Here is a 24549-nt window from a genome sequence, read left to right on the forward strand (position 1 = left end):
AATGCTCTAGAATCAGAAAACTATACTGCAAGTCTTGCTTTCAATATAAATTGGGGCAAGTCACGTAAGCTACTTGGCCTCAGTTCCTTCCTCTGTAAAATAAAGGTAATTTCTTAGAACTTATTCTGAGACCATAGGGTCATAGCCTTAGAGTTGAAAAGAAACTTAGAGGTCATCAAGTCCAAGCTCTTTATTTTATAGATGAAGAAACTGAGGCACAGAGGATTTAAGTGATATAGTATTGAAGGCAGAATTTGGAATTCTATAATGGATAGAAAATCATTACACCATAATTCTTCTCAAAATTGCTGCCAAAATTTGAGAAAAGACCAGAGAGCTTTCTGGGTTTTTTTTTTCAACTCTAGATCTACTATTTTATTGTACTTTTTTCCCTTAGATCTTGATTATGGAATTATGGATCAAAATTAATTATTAACAGAATGAAGAGATAAGAAGTGTGAAGATTAAATTTAACTCTCCTCTGATTGTGGAAATGAAATCACCAAAATATAAACATGCTACTTACAGTTGAGTGGGGAGATCTGCCCATTATTAGATCTAATCACCAAAAGTATAAACATCCCACTTAATCATTAAGGTCTGTGACCTATGTGTGTAATAGTGGGTGACGAATCAGAATTAAACTGAGTGCCCCTGGGCAGTCCTAAAGCAAAGCTTCAACCATGATTGGTAGATGTAAAATTAGGGGAAGGCACAGGAAGTGATGCAAAAGAAAGTGTCTTTAAAAATGAGTGTCAACTTCCTGTGTGCAGTTTTTACTTGGAGTTCTATTTGGCGTTGAACTTCCTATGAGAGGGACTTCTTCATTCTTTGTAGTCCAGACTGGAGAAGAATCTGTTGACTGAACCTGAGACCCTGGCTGTTCTTAAATCTCTTCCTTTGGACTGACACATGGTGAGTGAACAGGCTGACTCCTTTCCTGGATTTACTGAAAAAAACTAGGCTCAGGAGAGACCTACCTCTTGAGAGAGACTTTCCCAGGTCCTCAGCTTTGTCGAGGTCAGCTACAGACTAACTCTCCCTGCCCAGGTTGAGCCAGGGGCCAGGAGTAAATTACTTAGTACTTAGGCTAGATATTTTACCCTAACCTCTCTCTGATTTTATTTCACTCTTTCTATATTTCGTAAATAAATGGTAAATAAATCCCTTTGGAATACATTAAATTTCTGGCAACCCTATTTTTAAAAGAATCCACTCTAACCTTTTATAAATAACCCCTTTTTCACCCTTACATAAGCCTTTCTGAGCTTGGGTAGGCTGGTTCTTGGATGATAGACATCCAGGTCATTGATAAGCCTGTACTTGAAGTCTTTCCAGCTTGGTAGGACCTGCCCCCTGTGTATCCTGCTGGCTACTTTGATGCCAGAAAGGGGCATCAAAGAGTTCTTCAGAGGGATATCATTAACATAATATTAATAAACTTACCTCTGAGTGCCCTGTGCCCTGATTAGGTGAATCACAGGCCTGACTTTGACTGTTGACTGGAGAACTTCTCTTGGCTACAAGGATAAAAACAATTCATGGAAGGGTTGAAGTGAGGATTTTTATAATTTCATTTTATCATCAAAACAAAGGAATATGACATATTATGCAAAATGAAGAACTAATGAAGATATTTTCTTGAACACATGTTCTGAGATCAGTCAAATGTTTAATTTTAAAATATACTTATAAATTTAAAATTTACTTAAATTATTCCCTTAAGCTTGCTACTATAGAACACGGTTTTGTCAATGATTCAGCAGTTTACTTATATAATGCATGAAAACTATTAATTCTATTAAGTCCACCTGTTTTCAAAATAAGACTCAGTTATACTCTCCTCTGAGGACAAGGGGTAATATGAGTGTCTTGTAAATAATAGGCACTTCTTGGATTGAATCAAATTATCAGGAAAGGCTTCATTTTATTTGTGAAGAATCACAAAGAGAGCTGCTAACTTACCAAAGTTATAAAAGAAGAAAAGGAACATATTATCACTATTTGATCAAAATTTACCATCACTTTTTACCTAGAAATACATTTGCTAGGTTTTGTATTACTAAGTGTACTTAATAAGTGTGTGTTGATTGAAAGATTCTTCATAAGAACTACAAAAGTCATCTATCAGAAGGAATTGACCTCTTCATTGAAAAAAAATCATCCTATCATCCTCATGCCAAATGAGAAAGGAGCAAAGAAGGAAATTCCCAAGAGAATCTTATTTATTTTGCCTCACTGGGACTCTATGGGATATATTGGGACTCTAATCACTTACCTGTAATAATGTTCCGGATAGGTTTCACCAGAGCTGTAAAGGCAGAGACCTCAGGTTGTCTGTGTTCCCACATTGGTTGCCAAATAACAAGACCACTGGCCAATCGAAAAGTCAGGTCAGATTCCTGGTGGAAAAGAAAAAGCAAGATCCTTAATCTAGATCCTAAGAAGGGGACAAAAGGCTACTCATATCAGGGGTGAATTAAATAAGTTTCATGGAATAAAAAGAGTAAGAATCTGACAGGGAAGCCAGCCTAACTGATGTATTGATACTGGGAGACAGACAAGAGGTAGCATATGCCAGGAAACTAAACAAACTACCAAAACAAAACAAACACATGCCACCAAAAAAAAAAAAAGACCACAGTCTTGACCACCATCTCTTCTGAGATCCTGATGGAGATACTTGAGCATCCTGAGGCCAAGACCTTTGAGAGAGCAGTGCTCCCCCATAACCATACCAACTTCCAAACTATCCTGCAACATATTAGGCACTTATTAAATGGTTATTGATTGATTGAGAAATAATGGCAAGGAGGAATCCCACTTTTCTCATGAGCAGCATGACTGCTAACCAATTACCACCAACAAGAAGATAATCACAGAAACCCAGGGAGTGGCAGCACTAAAATCACAGCTTCTGTTTCTACCATAGACCATACAGCTATCATTTGTGGAAGCAACACCTGTGGGAAAGGGGTGCCCAACCATGCCCACCATCTTTCAACTAACATAAGCCAAGTAAGTTTATATAGCTCAAGGAGGAAAGCAGCGTGAGGGACAGATATTAGGGAGCATGAGCCAAGCAAATCAAACCACCACCAGACATCTTGATCATTATCCTCCTTCAAACCCTGAGGGAGATAGCACTAAGTCCAAGACCTTGAGAAGAGTAATGGTTCTATCCCAGTGTCCTTGGCCATCATCCTAGGAAGGAACCTCTGGGGAGATGTAGCCTTGCAGGTGCTAGAGCCTAAAAAAGCTAGTTCTGGCCACCAAAGTCCTTGGAACTACCAAATGGGTCAACATCAACATCAGAAACTGATATTTTATCAGAGAATATAACATGGAAAAGGAAACATTAATATCTGCTTTGCCATTGTTTCCAGAGGACTCTGAGCCTTCTATTTGTTTTGTAGCTGAAGTGTTGTCTCCCCATTAGAATGTGAGCTCTTTGAGAACAAGGAAATGTGTATTCCCAGAACTTAGTGCTTTGCTTTGTATAAACTAAGCCCTTAATAAATGCCTTATTCATTCATTAATGATACCAGAAGAAGAACCTAGTTCTTCTCCACATCTAGACACTCTACTCCATGAAAGTAGGGATCATACTCTGATTTTTCTCTTCTATTACCTTAGAAACAGTGTTCTTATACATAGAATGTGCTTCATAAATATTGGTGATGTAATCGATTGGATGAGTTGGTGGTAGGTGGAATGTTGCCATTTTACTGTCACTCATAAAACAAGTGGGAATAATATCCTATTATCCATGTTTCTTTTACAACCTATAAAACTTGCATCAACAATACCACACACCCTGGGAGACCTATTGTCTGGGTTGGCTTTCAGTCCATTCCCAGGAAAGCTAAAAAAGATGAATGAAATGCTAAATATTATTAGAAACTACTGGGTGAGAGGAAGAAGGGAAAGAAACTTCTAGAATTTTGCAATCTCCCTCTAGAGAGAGTGAAAAATTGAAGCATGGACATGGATAATTTTGGAAATTCATTTCGTGTAACTATACATATTGGTAATGGGTTTTGTTTTGCTTACTTTCTAATTGGGAACGGAAAGGGGAAAAGGGAGGGAGAAAATTCAGATCTAAATATAAGATAAAATTCAATTATAAAAAGTAAGTAAATATTTTTATTTCCTCATTTTTTATATGACTTGTTTGTATACGCTTTTGCAAAAGAAAAAATTCTAAGTGGCAAGGAAGCACACCTCAGTTTTTGTTTTTAGAATTAGGAGGTGTGTTTAAGCAATAGGAGAGGAAAGAGCATGTTTGCTTTAGAAATATTATTTACTAAGGGTTATTTTGTGATGGAGACAAGCTCACAGACCAATAGCTTTTCTTTTTTTTTTCATTTTTTTGTAGTTGGATTTTGTGTCTAGGGGTATTTTTCATTATTCACTGCCAAGTTTTTTATTGATAGTTTTGTTTTTTAAGAGAAGAAAGTAGAGGAATGGAAACTCAAAATTTTTAAAGATGAATGTTAAAAACAAATAAATAAATATATCTATGGCGATATTTATTTTATAATCATGAAAGATAAAAGTAGAAATATGAAAATTAAAGTATCTTCTCTTAAGGAAAAAAAAAACTGTACCTTCAATCTCTTTTTCAAAGTCTTGCCAATTTATCCTCATCAGCTATTGTTACTCATAGTTTGCCCTCATTCCCTCTCACTTGAACTCTTGTGATAAGCTCTTATTTGGTCTGCCTGCCTTTTCAATCTGTGATCTTTCCAATCCATCCTCCAGACAGCTGCCAAAATGAGAGTCCTAAAGTTCTCATTTGTCTATACCATTTCCCTGCTCAAGATGCTTTCCTGATTGATTACCCATTACTCTCCCTCACACAGTTTCTGCTCCAGTAAAACCTGGCCACCATGTTCCCTGAAGATAACACTCCATCTTTTGTCACTTTGTCATTGCCCAGCTACTCTTCTCACCTAGAATGCTCACTCTTGTTACCTATACTTCTTGTAACTCCATCTCCTCTCAGGCTCAGCTCAAGTACTCTTCCTTTCAGAGTCTTTCTTTATTCTGTCCATCTTTTCCCTGCCTCCCAGTCACTGTGCATTTGGTGTGTATCCTGTATCTACTTATCTATGTGAACATATTATGCTCCTTTTCCCTAACAAAATTTCATCTTTTATACAACAGAAACTATCTAACTTAAAAAAAAACCCATATATTTTTAACCCTTACCTTCCATCTTAGAATCAATACTGTATATTGGTTCCAAGGCAGAAGAGCAGTAAAGTCTAGGCAATGGGGGTTAAGTGACTAACCTAGGGTCACCCAGCTAGGAAGTATTTGAGACCACATTTGAACCCAGGATCTCCCATCTCTGGGCCTGGCTTTCCACCACTGAACCACCTCGTTGGCCTTGACTAACTCACTTTTATACTTGTATCTCCATAAGTTATCATAGTGCCTAATTGATCCACTTTTACTTAGATCACTACCAGAACTTCCTCTCTGGACTCCTTGACTAAAAACTCTTCCATTCATTCTTTATGGACCAGCCAAATTGACATGACCAAAACACATGCTTGACTGTCACATTCTGCTCAGTGACCTCCTCAGCTCTTGATGAAAAACTCCCCAACCCATTTTGTCTGCTTTGGGGGCTATTGATGGGAAAATAGCAATTGTGGAAAGGCAGGAGTGGAAATAATCAGTAGGCATCAGAAAGAAGCCACAGATCCTTAGCGTGTGGTTATATTGTGTACCATCTTGGTTTTCATCCTTGGTAGCATAGGGTTCATTGTTGTAGATGTTATACCATGTCAATAGGAGATATAGAAAATGCCTTTTCACCAGGGCTGCAACAGGTAGAGCCAAAATGAGCCCTCCTGATTTGGACCAAAGGATGTTAAAAGCCCAAAATAATTTCAGGGATGAGAGGAGATCCACTTTATGAGAGAGAAACCACTTTAAGATTTGCAAGGATCTTCATCTATTTTAACTTATTTGATTTGAGCTTTACAACAACCACCAACCATCTGAAGGTCTGATTATTATCTTCATTTTATAGTGGAAAACAAACACAGGAATGAGGAAGTTAGTGATTTACCTAGGGTCATACAATTAGTAATTGTCTCCAGAGAATTTGAAATTCAGTGTTCCTAACTCCAAGTCCAGGGATTTATCTGCCACACAACAAAACCTGATTTTTGTGCATGAGGAAGAGCTGGATTGCTTTTCAGTAATGTTCAGTCTCATGGACAAAAAGTTGGTACAGAGTACTGAGCAATGATAGCAATGAATTGGGTGAGAATCCCCACACAAAAGTTAGGGGATCTGTGGATGGGCTTTTGGGAATACTTAGACATATGACAACAAATTTAAATGGAGAATGCTAATATATGTTTTATAGGAAATAAAAATATAAAATAGCATATGTTATTTCAATATGACTGTTTTCTACTAATCACAATGGATTTAGTTTTCACTAACCTATGAGTTTCTGATATTCTCTTCCTTATATCCAATTACATTATGTTTTCAAATTACATAGTTTTTCTCCACCAAGCCTTACTTAAAACTTTTCTTTTGAGGCCTGTCAATCCTGCTCCCTCAATTGGTTATTTGCTATGAATTTGTCTGCAATTATGTTCTTTTGCATCTAAGGTTCTCTCCTGTCAATAGTGAGTTCCTGTGCCAAAAGGTGGGGTCTTTGGTTTATCGAACACTATTTTGCTGAGATCATTTGCCCCAAATCTATTCCATTGATCTATCCTTCTGTCTCTTAGCTAGTACCATAGTGTTTTGATGACCGCTGTTTTATAGTACAGTTTAAGACCTGGTACTGCTGGGCCCCCATCCTTCACTTTGTTTTTCATTGTTTCCTAAGGTTCTCTCTTGGAACAGATGAAGATATTTGGCTTAGAGTTTTCATCAGTTAAAAGAGCCATACACTTTTCCACAAAACATAAAATTTTCAAGTTTCAAATTTAAATTAAAAAAAATATTTACACTTTAAAATAACATTTAAAATCAGAATTTGTAATGAATTTGTTGCTGTTGTTCAGTTATTCAGTAGTGTCCAAATCTTAAGTTCATGGGCTTTTCTGGGCAAAGATACTGGAGCGGTGTGACATTTTCTTCTCTAGTGTGTCCCCATTTTACAGATAATGAACAAATTATCAACAACAACAAATTATCAATTAGCAAATAGGGGTGAAGTAAATGACTTACCCAGGGTAAGTCTAGTAAGTGTCTAAGGCCAGATTTGAACTCAGAATTCATGAGTCTTCCTAATTCCTAATTCCAGACTTTGTACTCTCTTCTCTGCAACACCCAGCTGCTTCTACTATTAATACATGCTGGTATCTCCTCCATCTCTCTGGAATGTAAAGAGTTGTCTGAGGCACTGAGAGGTTAGGTGACTTGTCCAGTCATACAGCTAGTAGTGTTAGAGGGGAACCTAAGTCTCTTATGGGGTCATCTGAGTTGATCTAAAAAAATCTGAGACCAACTCCTTCTTTGCCATGCTACCTCTTACATTCTTCTCTTACAATGTTAAATTTATGCCTTCTTTACTTTATCATTGCCACCACTAATAGCCATTTTAATTATATTTCTTTATATTAATTTGAAGGTTAGATGTGAATATATACAAATTTTTCCCCTCAGTCTTTGGGGGTCATTATTAGGCTCAAGACTTGACTTTGATTTTAGTGTGACTAACTTTTGCTATGACCCTTTCAGTGAATAGAGGGCAAGATCTAGAGTCAGGAAGACTCATCTCCCTGAGTTCAAATCTGGCTTCAGACACTGACTAATTGTGTGAGCCTGGCAAGTCATTTAACCTTGTTTCCCTTAGTTTCCTGATCTGCAAAAAGTATTTTTGCCAAGAAAACCCTAAATGGGGTCATGAAGAGTCAGACATGATTGAAACAATTGAACAAGAACAACAAAAAAGATATACTTTTTTTAGATCATTTAGAAAACTGAAATACGTAAGTTAGATTAAATCTAGCCTGAGAGAAAGCTCCTCACTTAAAATCACAGAATATAAGACCCTGAAGTGGTCACACTAGACTGGGAAGGGTCCCTAGAACATATCATACTAGACTATGGAGCTGTGCTGATAGAGCTACAGAGATTATAAAGGTTATCAGGACTCAAGGTTTCTCATTTTGTAGAAACATTTCCAGGTCATCCTATTCCTATATACCTCCCTTCCCAATCTATGTATCAAGAAGCCAATGTCTATCAAGAATAATCTGTTCCTTTGGGGACAACATCACCCTGTCTTTGGGACCTGTTTACAGAGTCACACAGACTTGAGAGTGGAAGGGGACATAAGCAACCATCTAGACCAACATGAAACAAAAGCAACTATTTACTACACTTGACAAGAGGCCATCCAAACTTTGTTCTATACATATGGGGCAACCGATCACTTTGAGCCAGCCCATTCCACTTTTTCCCAGTTCTAATTGTTTATAATTTTTTTTCATTGATTAAATAGCACTTAGTCTTAAAAGACATTTTCTGCCTATGAACTGATATGCAAAAATGATTCTACCAAGACTTGGTCTTACAGAGGTAGGAAGGTTACTTGAGGTTGCTTTATTTCTCTCTGGAAGTCTCCTTACCTTGATTCGGTGCACCAAAGGAGCAAATAGGAACACAAAGAGTTCGACAGTGGCCATGGAGTTCTGGAAGAATTTCCTACGACTATTCTCTTCTTCTTCATGGGAGCTGCTTCGCCGAGCATGCACTGGGGATCCCTGGTTTTCAACTTGATGAATGAAGGCACTGCTGCCACCACCCCAACTGGAGCCTCTTTCACCACCCCCAAACCGATCACTGTTGCAATCTTGGGGGGCCTCGAGCAGCATCCAGTGCAGGGTGTGAAGGAGCTTGGTTTCTGCAACACCTAGTTTATCCTGATGACCTGAATGAAAAAGAGTTACTGGTGACATCTTTAGAGCATGACTAGAGACTTTGTGGATTAAGCAATCGGTTCCAAATGACTGTGAGATTTCTGCTACTAATTTACCAGGTGAGGGGACCTGCACTCCATGCTTTAGCTTTCCCCCCTTTCTAAGGGTGTTGAAAATAACAGTCAATTGAATGCAATGAAACAACTTGTTAAAGATTTACTGGTTTCAAGGGATTAACAGCTACCCAAAGCAATGGTGAACAATATCATAAAGCAGTAGTTCTTGGCCCAAGGTCCTGAACTTGTTTTTATGTTGTTTAAATTTTATTTAAATGATTAATTAAGAAAAATTTTCCATGGTTACCTGATTCATGTTCTTACCCTCCCTTCCTCCCACCCCCAACCCATAGTCAATTCTTAATTCCACTGGGTTTTACATGTGCCTGAACTTATTTTAAAAAATACTTTGATAACTATTTCAGTATAATTGATTTCCTTTGCAACCCTGTTTTTTATCTTATCCATTTAAAAACTTTATTCTGAGAAGATGTCCATAGGGGATGACAATAGGGTCCATGGCAGAAAAAAAGATTAAAAATGGCTATATAAGGGTTTTTGGGTTGAGGTTTTCATTCATGTAGGTTGTATAAAAATATAAAAACATTTTTAGTAAACTTGAAAATATTAACAAATGTTCTTCTCTAAAGATGGTTCAAAATCCTTGGAAATGCCTCTTGAATAACAAGGCTTTCTTAGGGAAATGGATTAAGGACAGTACTAAACTTTTTAACAAAGAATAAATCTAGTCTGATTTATATAATTTCCTTCCCCACCTCTGAAGTAATGTATATATTGACTCATCTAAGCACAGTCTCCTTTACTGGCCCACCAGAGAGGATTAGTGAGCTAACACTCTTCTCTACAGGGAAAGGATTAAGAAGGAAGTCCCTTTGTGTAGTGCTAGGAGTGAGAGAGGTGGTCTATGTAAGCTGTTTACTGGATAATTCGGTAATGTTTACCAGGTTGCATTTTAACATATTTTTCCTTTGTCCATCCAGATTTTCTATAAATATTTTCTGACATTTTCTTGGAACAAAGAGTCACATTAAAGGGATTGGGGTGTGGTAGGGCTGGGGGAGGCTATGTTAGTCATTCATTATAGTCTCCAAGTTAGAAATTCCTTGGATATAGATTAGTATTAATGAAATAAAATTGTTTCTGGCACATTTGAGCCTAAATTGTAGGGCTCAGTATTAGTATTAATTTTTTTCTTTCATAAGATATAAAAAGGGCCTCAATATTTAAATGAATCCTATACTATAAAATGAATAATCACTCCATAATTTATCTGAATTAGCCTTTCAATTTCATAATATGAAATTTGCTCAAAGTGGATAATAATTATAATCTTTTTCAAAATTCCTTCAAATACAAGGTAAACTATATTACTATATCATTAAAATACATCTTTTTAAAAATCATTTACAAGAATCAGAGATATTAAACTTTAGAAATATTCTTTCCCATTCCTTTAGTGAATTTTCAAAGGTAATTAAATATTGGCTTAATGTCAGATAATTGGATGTCAGTTCAGAAAGACTGGATTTCAGTTTTGAGTGTTCCTCCACATGTGGCAGTAGAACTAGGTTAGGTCAAAGATTTCCTGGTTCTATGAATTTCATGTGAGCAGCAAAGGATAATACTAGGTTCTCCCACTACATGATTGTAACCATTAACCATAAAATCTTTCAGTCCAGCTGCCACTGGGAATACCAATATATTGATGATTACCTGAAGAAATGCACAGAAAGGTATATACCAAGTATATTTTGCTGAGAAATTCTTTTTACAGTTGTGTCAATTAATAGGCTTAACATATGATTTCAGAGATTGCTATATGAGACCTAATGTGGTTATTTTCATTAATAAATTCAAGTAGAGAAAATATAGAAGTGAAACTAACAACAAAGATTATAAAATAACTTTTTAAAACAAAAGATATAGTTAGGGGCAGCTGATTGGATCAGTGGATTGAGACCCAGACCCAGAGATGGGGAGTCCTAGGTTCATATCTGGCCACAGACACTTCCTAGTTGTGTGACTCTGGACAAATCACTTAACTCCCATTGCCTAGCCTTTACCACTCTTCTGCCTTGGAACCAATACACGGTATTTATTCTAAGATGAAAGATAAGGTTCTAAAAAAAAATATATATATATATGTATATATATGTATATATATCACTTGTTTAACCTTCTGAATCTTTTTCCTCATTTATATAATTTTAACTATATTCCATTCTACTCTTCTGCCTTAGAACCAATACAAAGTATTGATTCTAAGATAGAAGGTAAGGGTTTTAAAATATTGATTACACTTCATTTTAAGGGACAAGTAAAAAGCAAAAGAGAGGCAACATGGCTTTATGGATAGTGTCAGACTTGGAGTCAAGATGACCTGAGCTAAAATTGCACAATACAAGCAAATAAATAACTTAACTTCAGGATACTCTCTCAAGACTATAAACCAGTGGTTCTCAACCTTTCTAATGCTGTGACCCCGCAATACAGTTCCTCATGTTACGGTGACCCCAAACCAAAAAATCATTTTGGTGGCTACTTCAAAACTGTAATTTTGCTACAGTTATGATTTGAAATGTAAATACCTGATATGCATTGTGTATTCTCATTGCTACAAATTGAGAGGTTGAGAACCGCTGCATAAGCTAAAGGTTAGTTGTGAAAGTCTCTGGGAGGAAGAGTTCCTGTAACATCTAAATCACCAGTCCTTAAACTAAAAATACAACTGTGATCCAAAGAGATGTAAATAGGATGTAACTATCAGGGCAAGGTCTTCAGAGATGGATGCATAAATCCATGGTCACAAAGGAAAGGAATGGATCCAGAGGCAAAAGTGCTGGTTCTGAAGACAAAAATTGGCAACAGGTAGAGGTTGTCATTACAGAATGATTTGTCATTAGTTTTCTGAGAACCACACTAAGAACACATTGGTTCAGCCAGAATTCCCATAGGCAGGTAATGGTATACACTGAATAGCACATGATGGAGGACCAACCTAGCTTATTTCTGTTAGAGAGTAGTGTTGCAGTGCAGTGAAGAACATGAGGCAATGCAGCCTGGACCAGCTCCCAGCGGGAAATGCTCTGGATGGCTTCAGAAAGGGCTGGAGAGAGGCCATGGAGCTTGTTTTCTACCAGAACTCGTTCAAAGGACTAGAAGATGGAGAAAAGAAAATACTTATGCTAACAGGTATTTTTAAAAGATAAAAATAATAACTCACATTGACATAACACTTCACAGTCTACAAAACACATTAAATACATTCTTGTGTTTCCTATTCTTAGTAACCTTATGATATAGGTAGAGAAACTTAAGTTTCTGTATTTTATAACTTATAAAGCTGAGGTTTCAGTACAGTAAAGAGTGCACTCAATTTGGAGTCAATGGCCCTGGGTTGGAATTTTACATAGCATAGATCTGTGACCGTGCCAATAAAGCCATTAAAATACTCTAAGCCTCGGTTTCATCCTCTGTCAAATAAAATGATTTCACTACATGATCTCTAAGGTTCTTTACAATTCTAATTCTTATGATCATGTAGGATTTTAGCTTTAGATCTGGAAGTAACCTCCAAGGTGATCTAGTCCCATCCCTTTATTCTACACATGATTTTCCAAAGGTCATATTGCTAGTCTGAGACTCAACTCACAGGTCTTCTGACTTTTCTAATATACCATGCTATCTATGATACCAATTCTAAGCCCCCAAAATCTTCAATGTTGTCACCTTAAAAATTATATCTCTATAGGTATTCAAGTAAATATTGATCTATTATAACTTTTCCATTTATAAATTTTCAAGTCTATTTTTGTAGTTTGCATGAAATACATATGTGTAGATATTAATTTCTATACAATGGGGAAAAGAAGCTAGTTTGGTCTTGATTTTTAAAATCAAGAATGAAATATGAATGAAAAATGAAATATGCTAATTAAAATATTCTTGAGTAACTCATAGAGGTTTCTTGAAGTTTACAGAAGGAACCAAATATCTTAAGGGTCTTCATGGTTAAAATTGTTGTCAATAAATGTTTTCTGCTTTTGTGTACCTCTGATCTTAAACACAATACCTCCTTACTGAACCTAATTCTGGGATCATCTGAACTGACTCTCAAGTGTCTCTAAAGTCAGAGCTGGCATTTGTTCCTGATGTAGGACACCCTGCCCCCACATCTAAGGTACTTTTGAATGAATGATTTCAATTATTCTATGTTCTGTTCTGGAATGTTAACAAAGTTAAGCTTTTTCTAAGCATTCCAGAATGAGATTTTATTATTTTACTCTCTCTACTTCAAATATGTATAGGGAATTGAGTTGGAATTAAGGCTGGGGAAAATTGAGATAAAAAAACAAATGACCAAATTGGTAGCTAAAACCCTACAAAGTACCAATTCACCCATTTACCTCACATGCATATGAAAGATAAAAAAAAAAAGACCTTGTAATCAAAGCTATTCTGTGATTCTGTTATAGAAAAAAAGGAGAGATCAGAGTTGTGGCCTTTTGTTTTCTCTTAACAAGCTAAATAAAGGCCTTTAGATTGTGCTTGTGTTGTAGATCCAAATACTTTTAAATTCTTCAGCCTCCAAGCATCTGAAGCATTAATTAACTAAAGGATAAGTGTTTTAGGAATTTAAAAGTATAAAAGATTCACCTAAATAAAACACCTAAAATAATCTTTGAGAATACTTCCTACAGCAAAAAATTAGCATCTAAAATGATCTATGTATAAATTCTATATAGTCATGTCCTTTTCATGTTAAGTGAATATGCTGCTTAAGAAACTGTTTTTTTTTCCCCAATCCTGGAAATAATTTTCTTTTCTTGCATACACACCTTGTTTCCCTACCCCCACTCTCCCCACTCCCTCTTTCCTCCATACCTTGGTTCATGTGTTTATATTTCATTTATAAATAGACATTTGCCAAATAGGTATGCCAAATTATAGATGGATGGGTCCAGTTCAAGTACAAAGAGCAAATTTAGGACTACTGAAAGGCAGATAAAGAATAAATACACATTGAAAGAGAATTTATAGTAATAAAAACATAAAGTTACTTCTGAGCTGAGCTAAGCAGAATCATGAAGCAATGAATCTATGAAAATGTATCTTTAAGAACTCTGTTTTGATCATTTAGAAAAAAATTGAATAAGAAATTTCAAATTGTGTACTTCAAGCAAAAGCTAATGGCTATAAAAGATTTAAGTTGCTCTTACTGATTTTTGATTGGGTTAGGGCCCCATTTGGCCATTTTTGGTTGGTATGCCTATCTGCCATTTAACAAATTTTCATATACGTATTGTGGATGACAATAGAGATGTAATGTTCTCAACTAGATCTCAATTTATATCTATCTTGGTTCTATGTGAATTCCATTGCCATTCTACTAGATCTCCATTTCTCTCTCTCTCTCTCTATTTTTTCAGTCTGTAAGATGAGATGGATAGTGCCTGTCTAGTTTCTTTTATGGGGAGTTTGGGAGGATAAATGTTATTGTGGAAATGAAACATTATCAACAACCTTGAAAATATGCACTCTCCCATGTAGACAACAGAGCTACACAGTAGTATAGCTGTTTGTTGGAAGATTTACTAATATAATTTGCTAGTAGTCAAATAAGTTCCCCAACTTAGTTTTTGGAAGTTATGTCATTGTAGAGTTTATTGGACCAAGTAGGCTAGCTGAAAACTTCTGAAAATAACTTGAAGATTATCTTTTGTTTATGAACATTCTTTTCTGATGCTTTGTATCTTTATATGTTTTTCAACTTGTCATACAAATTTGATGATTCACATGAAAAAATCCACAAGTTCATATTATTTTGCTTCCTTGAGTATTTCATATATGTCTCATAGGCATCTACTACTGAAATTAATCACAGGTTCTTCTATTTATCACAGTGACTAGGATGGATTTGTCAGTTAAAAAGTGAAAATCACATACCACACAGGAGGCTTCATATTGTTTCCCCAGTTTGGGCCTCAAAAAGGCACTGAAAAATTAACAAATTTTAAAAATTGAAGCAATAGCAATCAAAGCAAAATATTATTTATATATAATCATTAAATATCCTTTGTATTTTTATAGCTAACAAAATGAAAAGCATAGTGTCATAAGACTCAAATGGCATGTTTAAGAACAGCTAATGAACAATCATTTGTTGTCAGCTACAGTCATTGTTTTTATACAGTAATTCTATATTCAAGGGTCATGTGCTCATTGTTAACCTAAAAGTAAGAGTACATTTCTAGAAGAAATGGTTATCTACTTGGTGTACTTCAAATGTACTACTAATACTGTTGAAAATTGAAAATGATTACATCTTTTTAGACTTGGAGTTGAATTGAAAGCCACAATTTTCAGAATCCATTTTTACATCTGGCAGCTATATATTTTAGAGGTTGCTTATTGGAAAAGGATTTGGGCCTTTCCAAGGAAAAAAAAAAGAGGCAATCTTTCTCTGAAAAGCTTTCCTCAAGGGCTTTGACCAGGAAGATGACAAGCATGTCTACGTGAAAGCAAAAATGGTAACAAGTGGTCATAACGGGCACTCTCTCAATATGAGAAACTGGACAAACAACAGGTCACAGGTCCAAAATTACAGCAGGAGGTGTAGGAGAAATCAGTACGCATAAGCACGCTTATCTTCCTTGTTTCTCCTCCCCCTCTTCCCTTTCCAGGTACCTTCCTTGATCCTCAAATAAGATATATATGTATATATGTAATATCTATATCTATATATTTGATAGTTTCCTGTCTGTATGTGCTCAAACTTCATTAAAAAAGATTCCAAAGGCTTGCTTTTTTCCTCCCCGGGGAGGGAGTTGCACGCATTGGTGCTGCAGCAACAGCAGCAGAGCATTGGCCCCATCCAGAGCATCTCCAGTGGCCCAGGGAATCGGGGTTGGGGGGGAGCGGGGAGGAAGTATTCTAGGACCGCGCAGTGCGGCGTGTCTCTATGCCCCTCACCTGGTTTGCCTCCATAGGAAGGTCTGGATGGGGAGGGGAATGCCTCGGCCGCTGTCCTGCTCCTGGCCCTCGGAGCTTTTCCTCTTCACCATGATGGTGGCTCCTGTGAGCCCTATTGAGGGACCCAGCACTGCCTCCTCGGTAGCCGCCGCCGCCTCCTCTTCCTCCTCCTCCCGCTGTTCCCCCCAACTCTCATCCCCTCCTTCCCCGAGGCAGTGCCGGCTCTCTCCGCCCAGATCTCCCGTCCCTCTCCCCTTCCCCCGCCCCCCTCCGCCAGTATAAAATGGCTGCGGGAGGAGGGGAGGATTGGAGGAACAGCGAAGGGAGGAGGGGGGAGGAAGAAGATGTCCGCCTCGCCCCCCACTCTCCCTTCCTTTGCTTTCAGCACCTCCCACTGTGGACAGCGACCCGCACACAGTAGTTCAGCTAAGGGTTATGGGAAGGCAGCAGGCAGCAACCCGTTGAAGCGGTAGGTAGCTTCCACTCTTAGCATTCCCCCTGCGTCTTTTTTCGTCTAACTTGGCCTCTACATCCCGCAGTAAAACTGTTCCTCTCCTACTAGCTGTACCCCAGGAATGTCCACTGTCTCCTGACCTCCTGACAGCAGTGACTGGGAAGCACCGTTTGGGAAGGAGGAGCATTTGGGAGCTGTCATTGACACTAACATCACTCACACCTCTAGCCACGAGATCAGGTGCATCCTTTTGACTCTCCACTTCCACCTCCACCCCAACACACACACACACACACACACACACACACACACACACACAAAGAGGCACACACATTTCCCTTCCCTAGAGCTCTACTGGAAGGGTGCATAGAAGGGCGGGGGGGGGGGGGGGGGGGGAGTGTAAACCAGGAAGAACTGCAAGCTTGGCAGGTCAGAGGAAGCCTGCAAATTACTGTGATGTGAGAATTTAAAATGTCAGCAGGAAACCGACATTGCCTGTACTGTTTCTTTCAGAGAAAGACAAAAACCAAAGAAACCAAGATGAATCAGTTGTGGGTGAAAGTTAATTGGTGTGAGGAAGAGCACACATAATTATCTCGTGCAGCCATTTATTTTTTTGTGGTCCACTGGATACATTTGAATGGCACCATTTTGCTCTTTCCCTGGTCAGCTTCTCTTTCTTGGGCTTCCAGAGTCAAAATGATTGAATATCAAGGTTTCAGAATTATATGGAGTTTAGGAATATTAAAGCAGTAAAAGCAAATATGGAAAGAAGCAAAAATATAGATAGAAAGCAGCACCAGAAGACTCATTGGCCTAGAAATAAAACACTAGAATTGGGGGGCAAAGCATCATATCATCGTCACCTATTAAGCAGAAAAGTAAAATCATAGGCACTTAATTGAATGAGGTAAATAGACACCAAGGTAATAAGAAATATTCATTGTGAAGAGCATGGTCTCTGATTTAGGGATATTTTTGGCACATGACCGTTTTCCCCATTTACTTTTCATAGTGATAATTTTTCAAAAAATTAGGTTTTTTTTACATCATGATAATTTTTCCCACTATCTATCCTCCTCCTCAAAAATAACCATCTCATATAACAAATACTAATTAAAAAAAAAGAAAAATCAACAAATGTTAGGGATACATCAAAAAAGTTTGAAAATATGTGAAATGTGCAACACTTACGGAACTCTCTCCCCATCTCTACAAAGGGGTAGTGTGGGAAACATCTTCTGAAATCTTTTCCTTCAAGCAATGTTTATTCTTTATAATTTCACAACATTCTCTTTTGATTTTTCTTTAGCAATTGCATAGTGCCAACTTTTAATAAGGTACAAATCTAATAAATTAAATAGGAATATACCAAATTAAAAATAAAAATAATTTTGATTCTGAAAAACTAGTAAAAGAAGGTTCAGAACAAAAGAAAAATCCTATTAGTGAAATAATGGATTTTGGAAACCTTGTAAATTAAAAAAGGAGGAAGTGTAAATGAGAGGGCAGTCTCATAGATATATAATATATCCTTTTAGAAATGAGAATAAGATGATAATAGGAAATACAAATGGGTAGCAATAATGGTAATAACCATAAGAGTACTCTTTCCAAAATGTCAATGAATGTATGAATAGAAGTAATGCAGTTGTCATGCTAAAAATCTGTGATAAAGAGAAACTGAGGAAAAAAAATCTGAGCATGATCAATTTGTTAGCAAGGCTAGCAATCACCATTAAAAGGGATTCAAGGTTCCTCAGTAGCCAAAGATGTATATGACAGTCAGGCCAGCTCTTTTTTACAGTAGAAATGGTAGTAGTACCAAAAATAGTCCAGTGATGCAAGCTAAACTAAGACTGGATGGATGGACTAAGCTTGGTTTGACTCAGAATGGGGGATTTCCATAAACCTTCCATAATGATCCTCTGGAAAGTTTTGTGTTGGGAAAATATCCAGTGATAAAGTTGACTCATTTTCCTCCATGGTCAGCAAGTTACAGGATTGAAGAAGCTCAAACTTGGAGAGTGGGGGCTTCACCAATACATAGTGGGTTAATTATTAATACACAAAAATTGATTAAGTCTTATTAAAATAATACAAAATACACCTAGCAGACTGACCATTATACAGCAAAGGGAAGTGATAAATGTTGGAGGGGATGTGGCAAAATTGTGGCACTAATACATTGCTGGTGGAGCTGTGAATTTATCCAGCCATTCTGGAGGGCAATTTGGAATTTTGACCAAAGGGCTTTAAAAGAATGTCTGCCCTTTGACCCAGTCACACCACTGCTGGATTTGTATCCCCTAAAGATGTACAAAAATATTCATAGCTGTGCTCTTTGAGGTGGCAAAAAAATTGGAAAATGAGGGGATTTCCTTTGATTGGGGAATGGCTGGATAACTTCTGGTATCTGATCGCAATGGAATACTACTGTGATGAAAGGAATAATGAACTGGAGGAATTCCATGTGAACTGGAAAGACCTCCAGGAATTAATGCAGAGTGAAAGGAACAGAACCAGAAGAACATTTTACAGAGACTGATACATGACAGCACAATCAAATGTAATAGTCTTTTCTACTAGCAGCAATGCAATGACCTAGGACAATCCAGAGAAAGAATACTATCCACATCCAGGGAAAGGACTGTGGGAACAGAAACACAGAAGAAAAACATATGATCAATCATGTGGTTAGATAGGGATATGATTAGGGTTTTAATGTTAAAAGATCACTCTATCACAAATATTAATAACATGGAGATAGGTTTTGAACAGTGATGTGTGTATAACCCAATGGGATTGCTTGTCAGCTCTGGGATGGGGGAGGGAAAAGGGGGGGGGGATCATGAATCATGTAACCATGGAAAATATTATAAATAAAAAAAGAAAAAGAAAAAAAAGGGCGGGGGGAGGACTGAGAAGGCTGAGCATACCTGCCTTAGCCACTTCCTCAGATGAAAGTTTGGGAGTAGAATTTGCCAAAGTTAGGAGAATGAAGATTCATATTCCAGGATGGAGAGATAAAGTTTGGGCAGTCAGTAGAGAATCCAAGAAAAGACTGAACTTACCATTAACAAACAAACATTTCAAAATATAAGTAAAAACAAGAGTACTATATAACTATATTTCTTTAACAGTTAAACAAATACAAAGCATATATGTATAATATTTCAATAAGGCACTAACACAATTATTATATATATACTTTCTATATTTCCTTGGACAAGTTTTTGTCAATATTTTTTACCTACCTTTACTATACAATGGTTATGTGATATTGGGTAAGGCACCTAATGTCTCAGCGATGCAGATATTCTTTAATACTATCAGTTGCAAAAAAGGTCACAATATGTATTGGTAAAGGAAATTCCTGATCAGGGGTACCCCACACTAATGAAATCATAGATCAAGTGAAAAAATAAATTAAGTAGAATTTTAAAAATTCTCTTGAAATAACCAAAATTATGTGATTCTTTATGGCTATAGTTTATACATTTGACTTTTTTTTCCTCCTAGACAGAGCAAGTAGCATTTTATTATTCCAAAAACATACTTGAAACATTTATCATCAGAGCATTTAATGCAATAGTGGAATAATAATAGCTCATATTACTTTAAAGTTTGCAAATTATTTTAAAGTTAGAAAATCTCACTTGATCCTCACAACAACACTGAGGAAAGTATACAAATATCACCATTTTATAGATGAGAAAATTGAGGTTCAAATGTGGGATAGTAATCTGAATTCATCATTATTCCAGCTCTAACTGTACCACTGTTGCCTATTTCTATATTTTCTTCTTTAGAAACAACTCCCTTGACATATTACCACTTAAAATTAGTCCCTAATGTATTTACTTTCTGCTGTTTTAACTTTTATCTTTGTGAATAACACACTTTCTCTGTTTTTATCAGTAGTTTTGAAGTATTGATAAGGCAATTGATTACTTATTATTTTTATCAAAGCAATCTTTGTATTCCTCTCTAATCAATCACATTCCATATAGATACTATCTCAGTTCTTCTCTCCTTTCCTCAAACTTGCTCCAGCACCCTTTACCCAGTTTCTTAGCAGAGGATATGATTTCATAGTTTACCAAGAAAATAAAGGTTCTTTGCCATAGTTTCTCTCTTCTCTTCTTTTCTGTATCTCAAAACTACTCAACTTTATCTTTATTCTCTCCTTAACTCAACTCTCTGAAGAAGAGGTGGCTATTATCTGCACCAAAGTCATCTCCTTTCTATGATCAGATTATTCCAATTTCTTCATACAGATTATTCAAAGACATCACCTTTCTCCCCAATATTCAATCATTTTTTGTCTAGTAGTTCCTTCATAGCTCAATCAATATTTATTAAATGTCTATTAAATTTCAGGTATTGTGCTAAGTCCTGAAGATAAAAGGAAACAAAATACAATCCCTATAAATTCTGGGTGCTTACAATCTAATGAAAATAAATTACATATAAAGCAAGTGTTATACAAGATAAACAGAAAATAACTAAAAGAAAGAAGACAATAGAACTAAGAGGAAGAAAGCCTTCCTGTAGAAGATGGAATTTTAGTTAATCTTAAAAGAATACAGAGATCAGTAGTCAAAATGCAGTAGGGAGAATGTTTCCTAAAAGCAGGATAGGCAGAGAAAATGCCCAGAGCTGAGAGATGAATTGATTTTTGAAAATATGCTTTATTATTTATTTTAACATTCATTTCAAAAATTGAATTACAAATTCACTCATTCATTCTAGGCTCTCCACTTTCCTTCACTCAGAAAACATAAAATCTAAATTTACAAAAGTAGAAATAGAAAGTTTAAGCAGCCCAATTTCAGAGTAAGAAGTTGAACAAGGTATAAATGAACTATTAAAAATATATTATGTTTTCTTCTGCTCAGAATCTTATCCTCCATTCTTATGGAGTTGTATGACTCTACGCTCTCTGAACCTCAATTTTCTTATTTACAAAATGATGGTGCTTGTAGTACTTTCCTCAGTGTTGTTATGAGATCAAATGAGGTGAGCAATATGATCTCAATTATGTATGTGAAATCGTGCAAAACATATTTCTATATTAGCCATGTTGCAAAAAAAAGGTAAGAAAAGTAAAATAAATTAAAAAAGTATTCCTCAATATGCACTCTGAATTCTTCAATTCTGATCTGAATGTGAATGGCATTTTTCATCATGAGTCCTTTGAAATTGTCATGAATTATTATATTGATTAAAGAAGCTAAGCCTTTTACAGTTTATCTTAGTTTTATATTGCTGTTAATATATAATAAGTTTGACTGGGTCTACTTGTTTCACTTTGCATAAATTCATACAAGTATTCCCAGGGGTTCTGAGACCATCCCTCATCATTCTTATAACACAATAGAATTTCATCATGATGGAGACAACTAGGTGGCTTAGTGGATAGAGTGCTGGACCAGAACTTCAGAGTTGGCCTTAGACACTTCCTAACTATGTGATCCTGGGCAAGTCACTTACTTCTGACTATCTGAAAAAAGGATTCACTGAAACCACTGGAGAAGAAAATGGCAAACCACTCCAGTACCTTTCCCAAGAATATCCCAGAAATAACTATGATCCAGGTGGTCAAAAAGAATCAGAAGAGAATGAACAGTTGAACAATAAAAATTCCATCTTAATCACATAAAACAACTTGTTCAACCATTCCCCAATTTATAGGTATCCCCTCAATTTCTAAATCTTTGCATCTATTAAAAGAGCTGCTTTTATAATACTCTGGTATTATAAATACTTCTGTACATATAAATACTTCTGTACATGTAGGTTCTTTTTCTTTTTCTTTGATCTCTTTGGAACACATATCTTTTAATGGTATTATTGGGTTAAAGGACATGAAGAGTTTTATAGCTCTTTGGGCATAGTATTGCCCAAGTAATATATTTTCATTGATTGCCTTGATATTCTTTATCTTTTGCTTCTTCAAATAAGTTTTATTTTTTTCCTAGTTCTATAAAATTTTTAGAAACTTGATTGGTATGGCACAGAATAAATAATTTAGGTAGAATTATCATTATTATATTGACTTGGGCTACCTATGAACAATTAATATTTTTTCAGTTGCTCAGGTCTGTCTTTATTTGAAAAGTGTTTCATTATTGTGTTCATGTAGTTCCTGGGTTTGCCTTGGAAAGTGGAATCCCCAATATTTTATGTTGTCTATAGATTTTTGAAATGGCTTTTTTCTTTCTATTCCTTTCTGCTGAGTTTTGTTGATGATATATAGAAGAGATGGAATGTTTTGTTTGTGGAACAATCAGGACACTAGTGTCAGCTCCCTGTTTTATGTATTAAGACCATTCCTGTATCATAGAGCGAATTTTGTAGGATATCTTCTTTGGTTATTTTTGCAAATTATTTATATAATGTAATTAATTGTTCTTTGAATATTTGATAAAATTTGCTTATGAAGCCATCTGGTTCTGGTGTTTTTTTTTTTAATCCTTGACAGTTCATTAATGCCTTGTTTAATTTTTTTCCTCTGAAATCAGGCTGCTTAAACTCTTCTGTTTCTCATTTTGTTAGTTTAGATTTATTTTCTTGCAAATATTAATTTTATTTCAGTTATTGAATTTATTGTCAGATAGTCAGGCAAAATGACTTCCAATAATATTCATTATTTAATCTTCATTTGCTGCAAATATTTTTCACCTTTGAAACTGGCAAATATGGTTTTCCTCTTCTTTGTAATCAAATCGTCTAATCATTTGTTTCTTCTTATTTTAAACAGCTTCTACTTTTATATAAGAATTCTATTTTTGGGGAGTTTCAATACTACTTATTTCATCTCTTTTTTCAGGATTTATATTTTGGTGCTTAAGTTTTTAATATATTTGCTTCATAGTGTTTGTGGTTGAATTCCATATTCTTTGAGCTGTTCTTTTCTTTTTTTAGTTAACAGGAGTATTGAGGACAGCTTTGGATGCATCATAAACATTTTGTGGTGTTATTTCATTGTGATCATTTATTGAAATTTTCTATCATTTCTACTATTTGTTCATCAGCACAATAATTCTTTAGTATTATTATTTAGTTTCTTTTTTCAGTGGTCCTTTATTATAATTTTAATTAACTGTAATTAGCAAGTCATATGTGTAATATTTTTGATTTGGGGCATTTATTTATATGTTTTCATGTCCTTGGAGATGGCCAATTTGTGTAAAGGCAGCTGAATATTATGTGGTTACCTAATTCTATTTAATAATTGGCAGAGATATAACATATTTAATTGCTATAAGATTTTAATCAGTTCTTTAATTTCTTCCTTATTTTTTATAATTATCTGGAACTGATAGAGTTAAATTAGGGCATTATTCTACTATAATTTATTACCTATTTCTCCTTATGATTTATTAATACTTTTAAGTATTTAAAAACTATGCCATTGATTACACATATCTTGTTTTAAAAATCAATTTATTATGTTACTTGTCAGCAAAATATAGTTTCCCTTCTCTATCTTTTTAAATCAAGTTTATTTTTTGTGCCTTGCCTGAAATCATAATTGTTACCCCTGCATTTTTATGTTCACTTGAAACATAATGATGGATTTTGCTTCAGTCTTTTAATTTAACTCTCAGTGAGTCTTTGTGTTTCAAGTTGGTTTCTTCTAAATGATAGATTGTTAGATTTTTCTCTCAGATCCATTTTGCTAAATTCTTTCATTTTATGGGTGAGTTAATCACATTGATATCCACCATAAAGCTAGTAAATTCTTTATTTCTCTCCATTCTATTCTATTATGTTTTTATCTCTAATCACCCCTTTTACTCTTTATTTCAAATTATTACCCTTTCTTTTTTACTTTTTAACTTATTCTTCTTTATACTCTATCTATATCACCCCTCTACAGTTTCTTTTGCTTATGACCAATCTCTCCCTGAATATACTCTTGTGTTTACCTTTCTTTTTCTTTCTATTCTATGTCTTTATCAGAAAGGAACTTAAAAAGACTTAAAATAACTAACTCCGTAGATAGATTAGATAGAATATATACAGATGTGGACATAGAAAAAAATCACTCTGAGTTGAAATATACCAATACAAAATAATTTTCTGCTACTTTTTTGATCAGTTTAGACAAAAATGAAAGCCATGTGATATC

General features: G+C 35.6%; 1 protein-coding gene across 31 annotated transcripts in view; it reads right to left on the minus strand.

Annotated features, from left to right (window-relative positions):
- UNC80 (unc-80 homolog, NALCN channel complex subunit) overlaps positions 1-16589 on the minus strand; it is a 230409-nt gene extending 213820 nt beyond the window's left edge. For all 31 annotated transcript variants that reach the window (XM_056808118.1, XM_056808124.1, XM_056808110.1 and 28 more), the window contains exons 1-6: positions 15956-16589; positions 14930-14978; positions 11982-12138; positions 8616-8917; positions 2279-2402; positions 1447-1520 (exon numbers count right to left, since the gene is read on the minus strand). In XM_056808118.1, the coding sequence (XP_056664096.1) occupies positions 1447-1520; positions 2279-2402; positions 8616-8917; positions 11982-12138; positions 14930-14978; positions 15956-16047 (798 nt within the window). In that variant the 5' untranslated portion in view covers positions 16048-16589. The remainder of the gene's footprint in view (positions 1-1446; positions 1521-2278; positions 2403-8615; positions 8918-11981; positions 12139-14929; positions 14979-15955) is intronic.
- Positions 16590-24549: the final 7960 nt, after the last annotated feature.

The sequence above is a fragment of the Monodelphis domestica genome, chromosome 8, assembly GCF_027887165.1.
Source record: "Monodelphis domestica isolate mMonDom1 chromosome 8, mMonDom1.pri, whole genome shotgun sequence".
Taxonomy (NCBI): Eukaryota; Metazoa; Chordata; class Mammalia; order Didelphimorphia; family Didelphidae; genus Monodelphis; species Monodelphis domestica.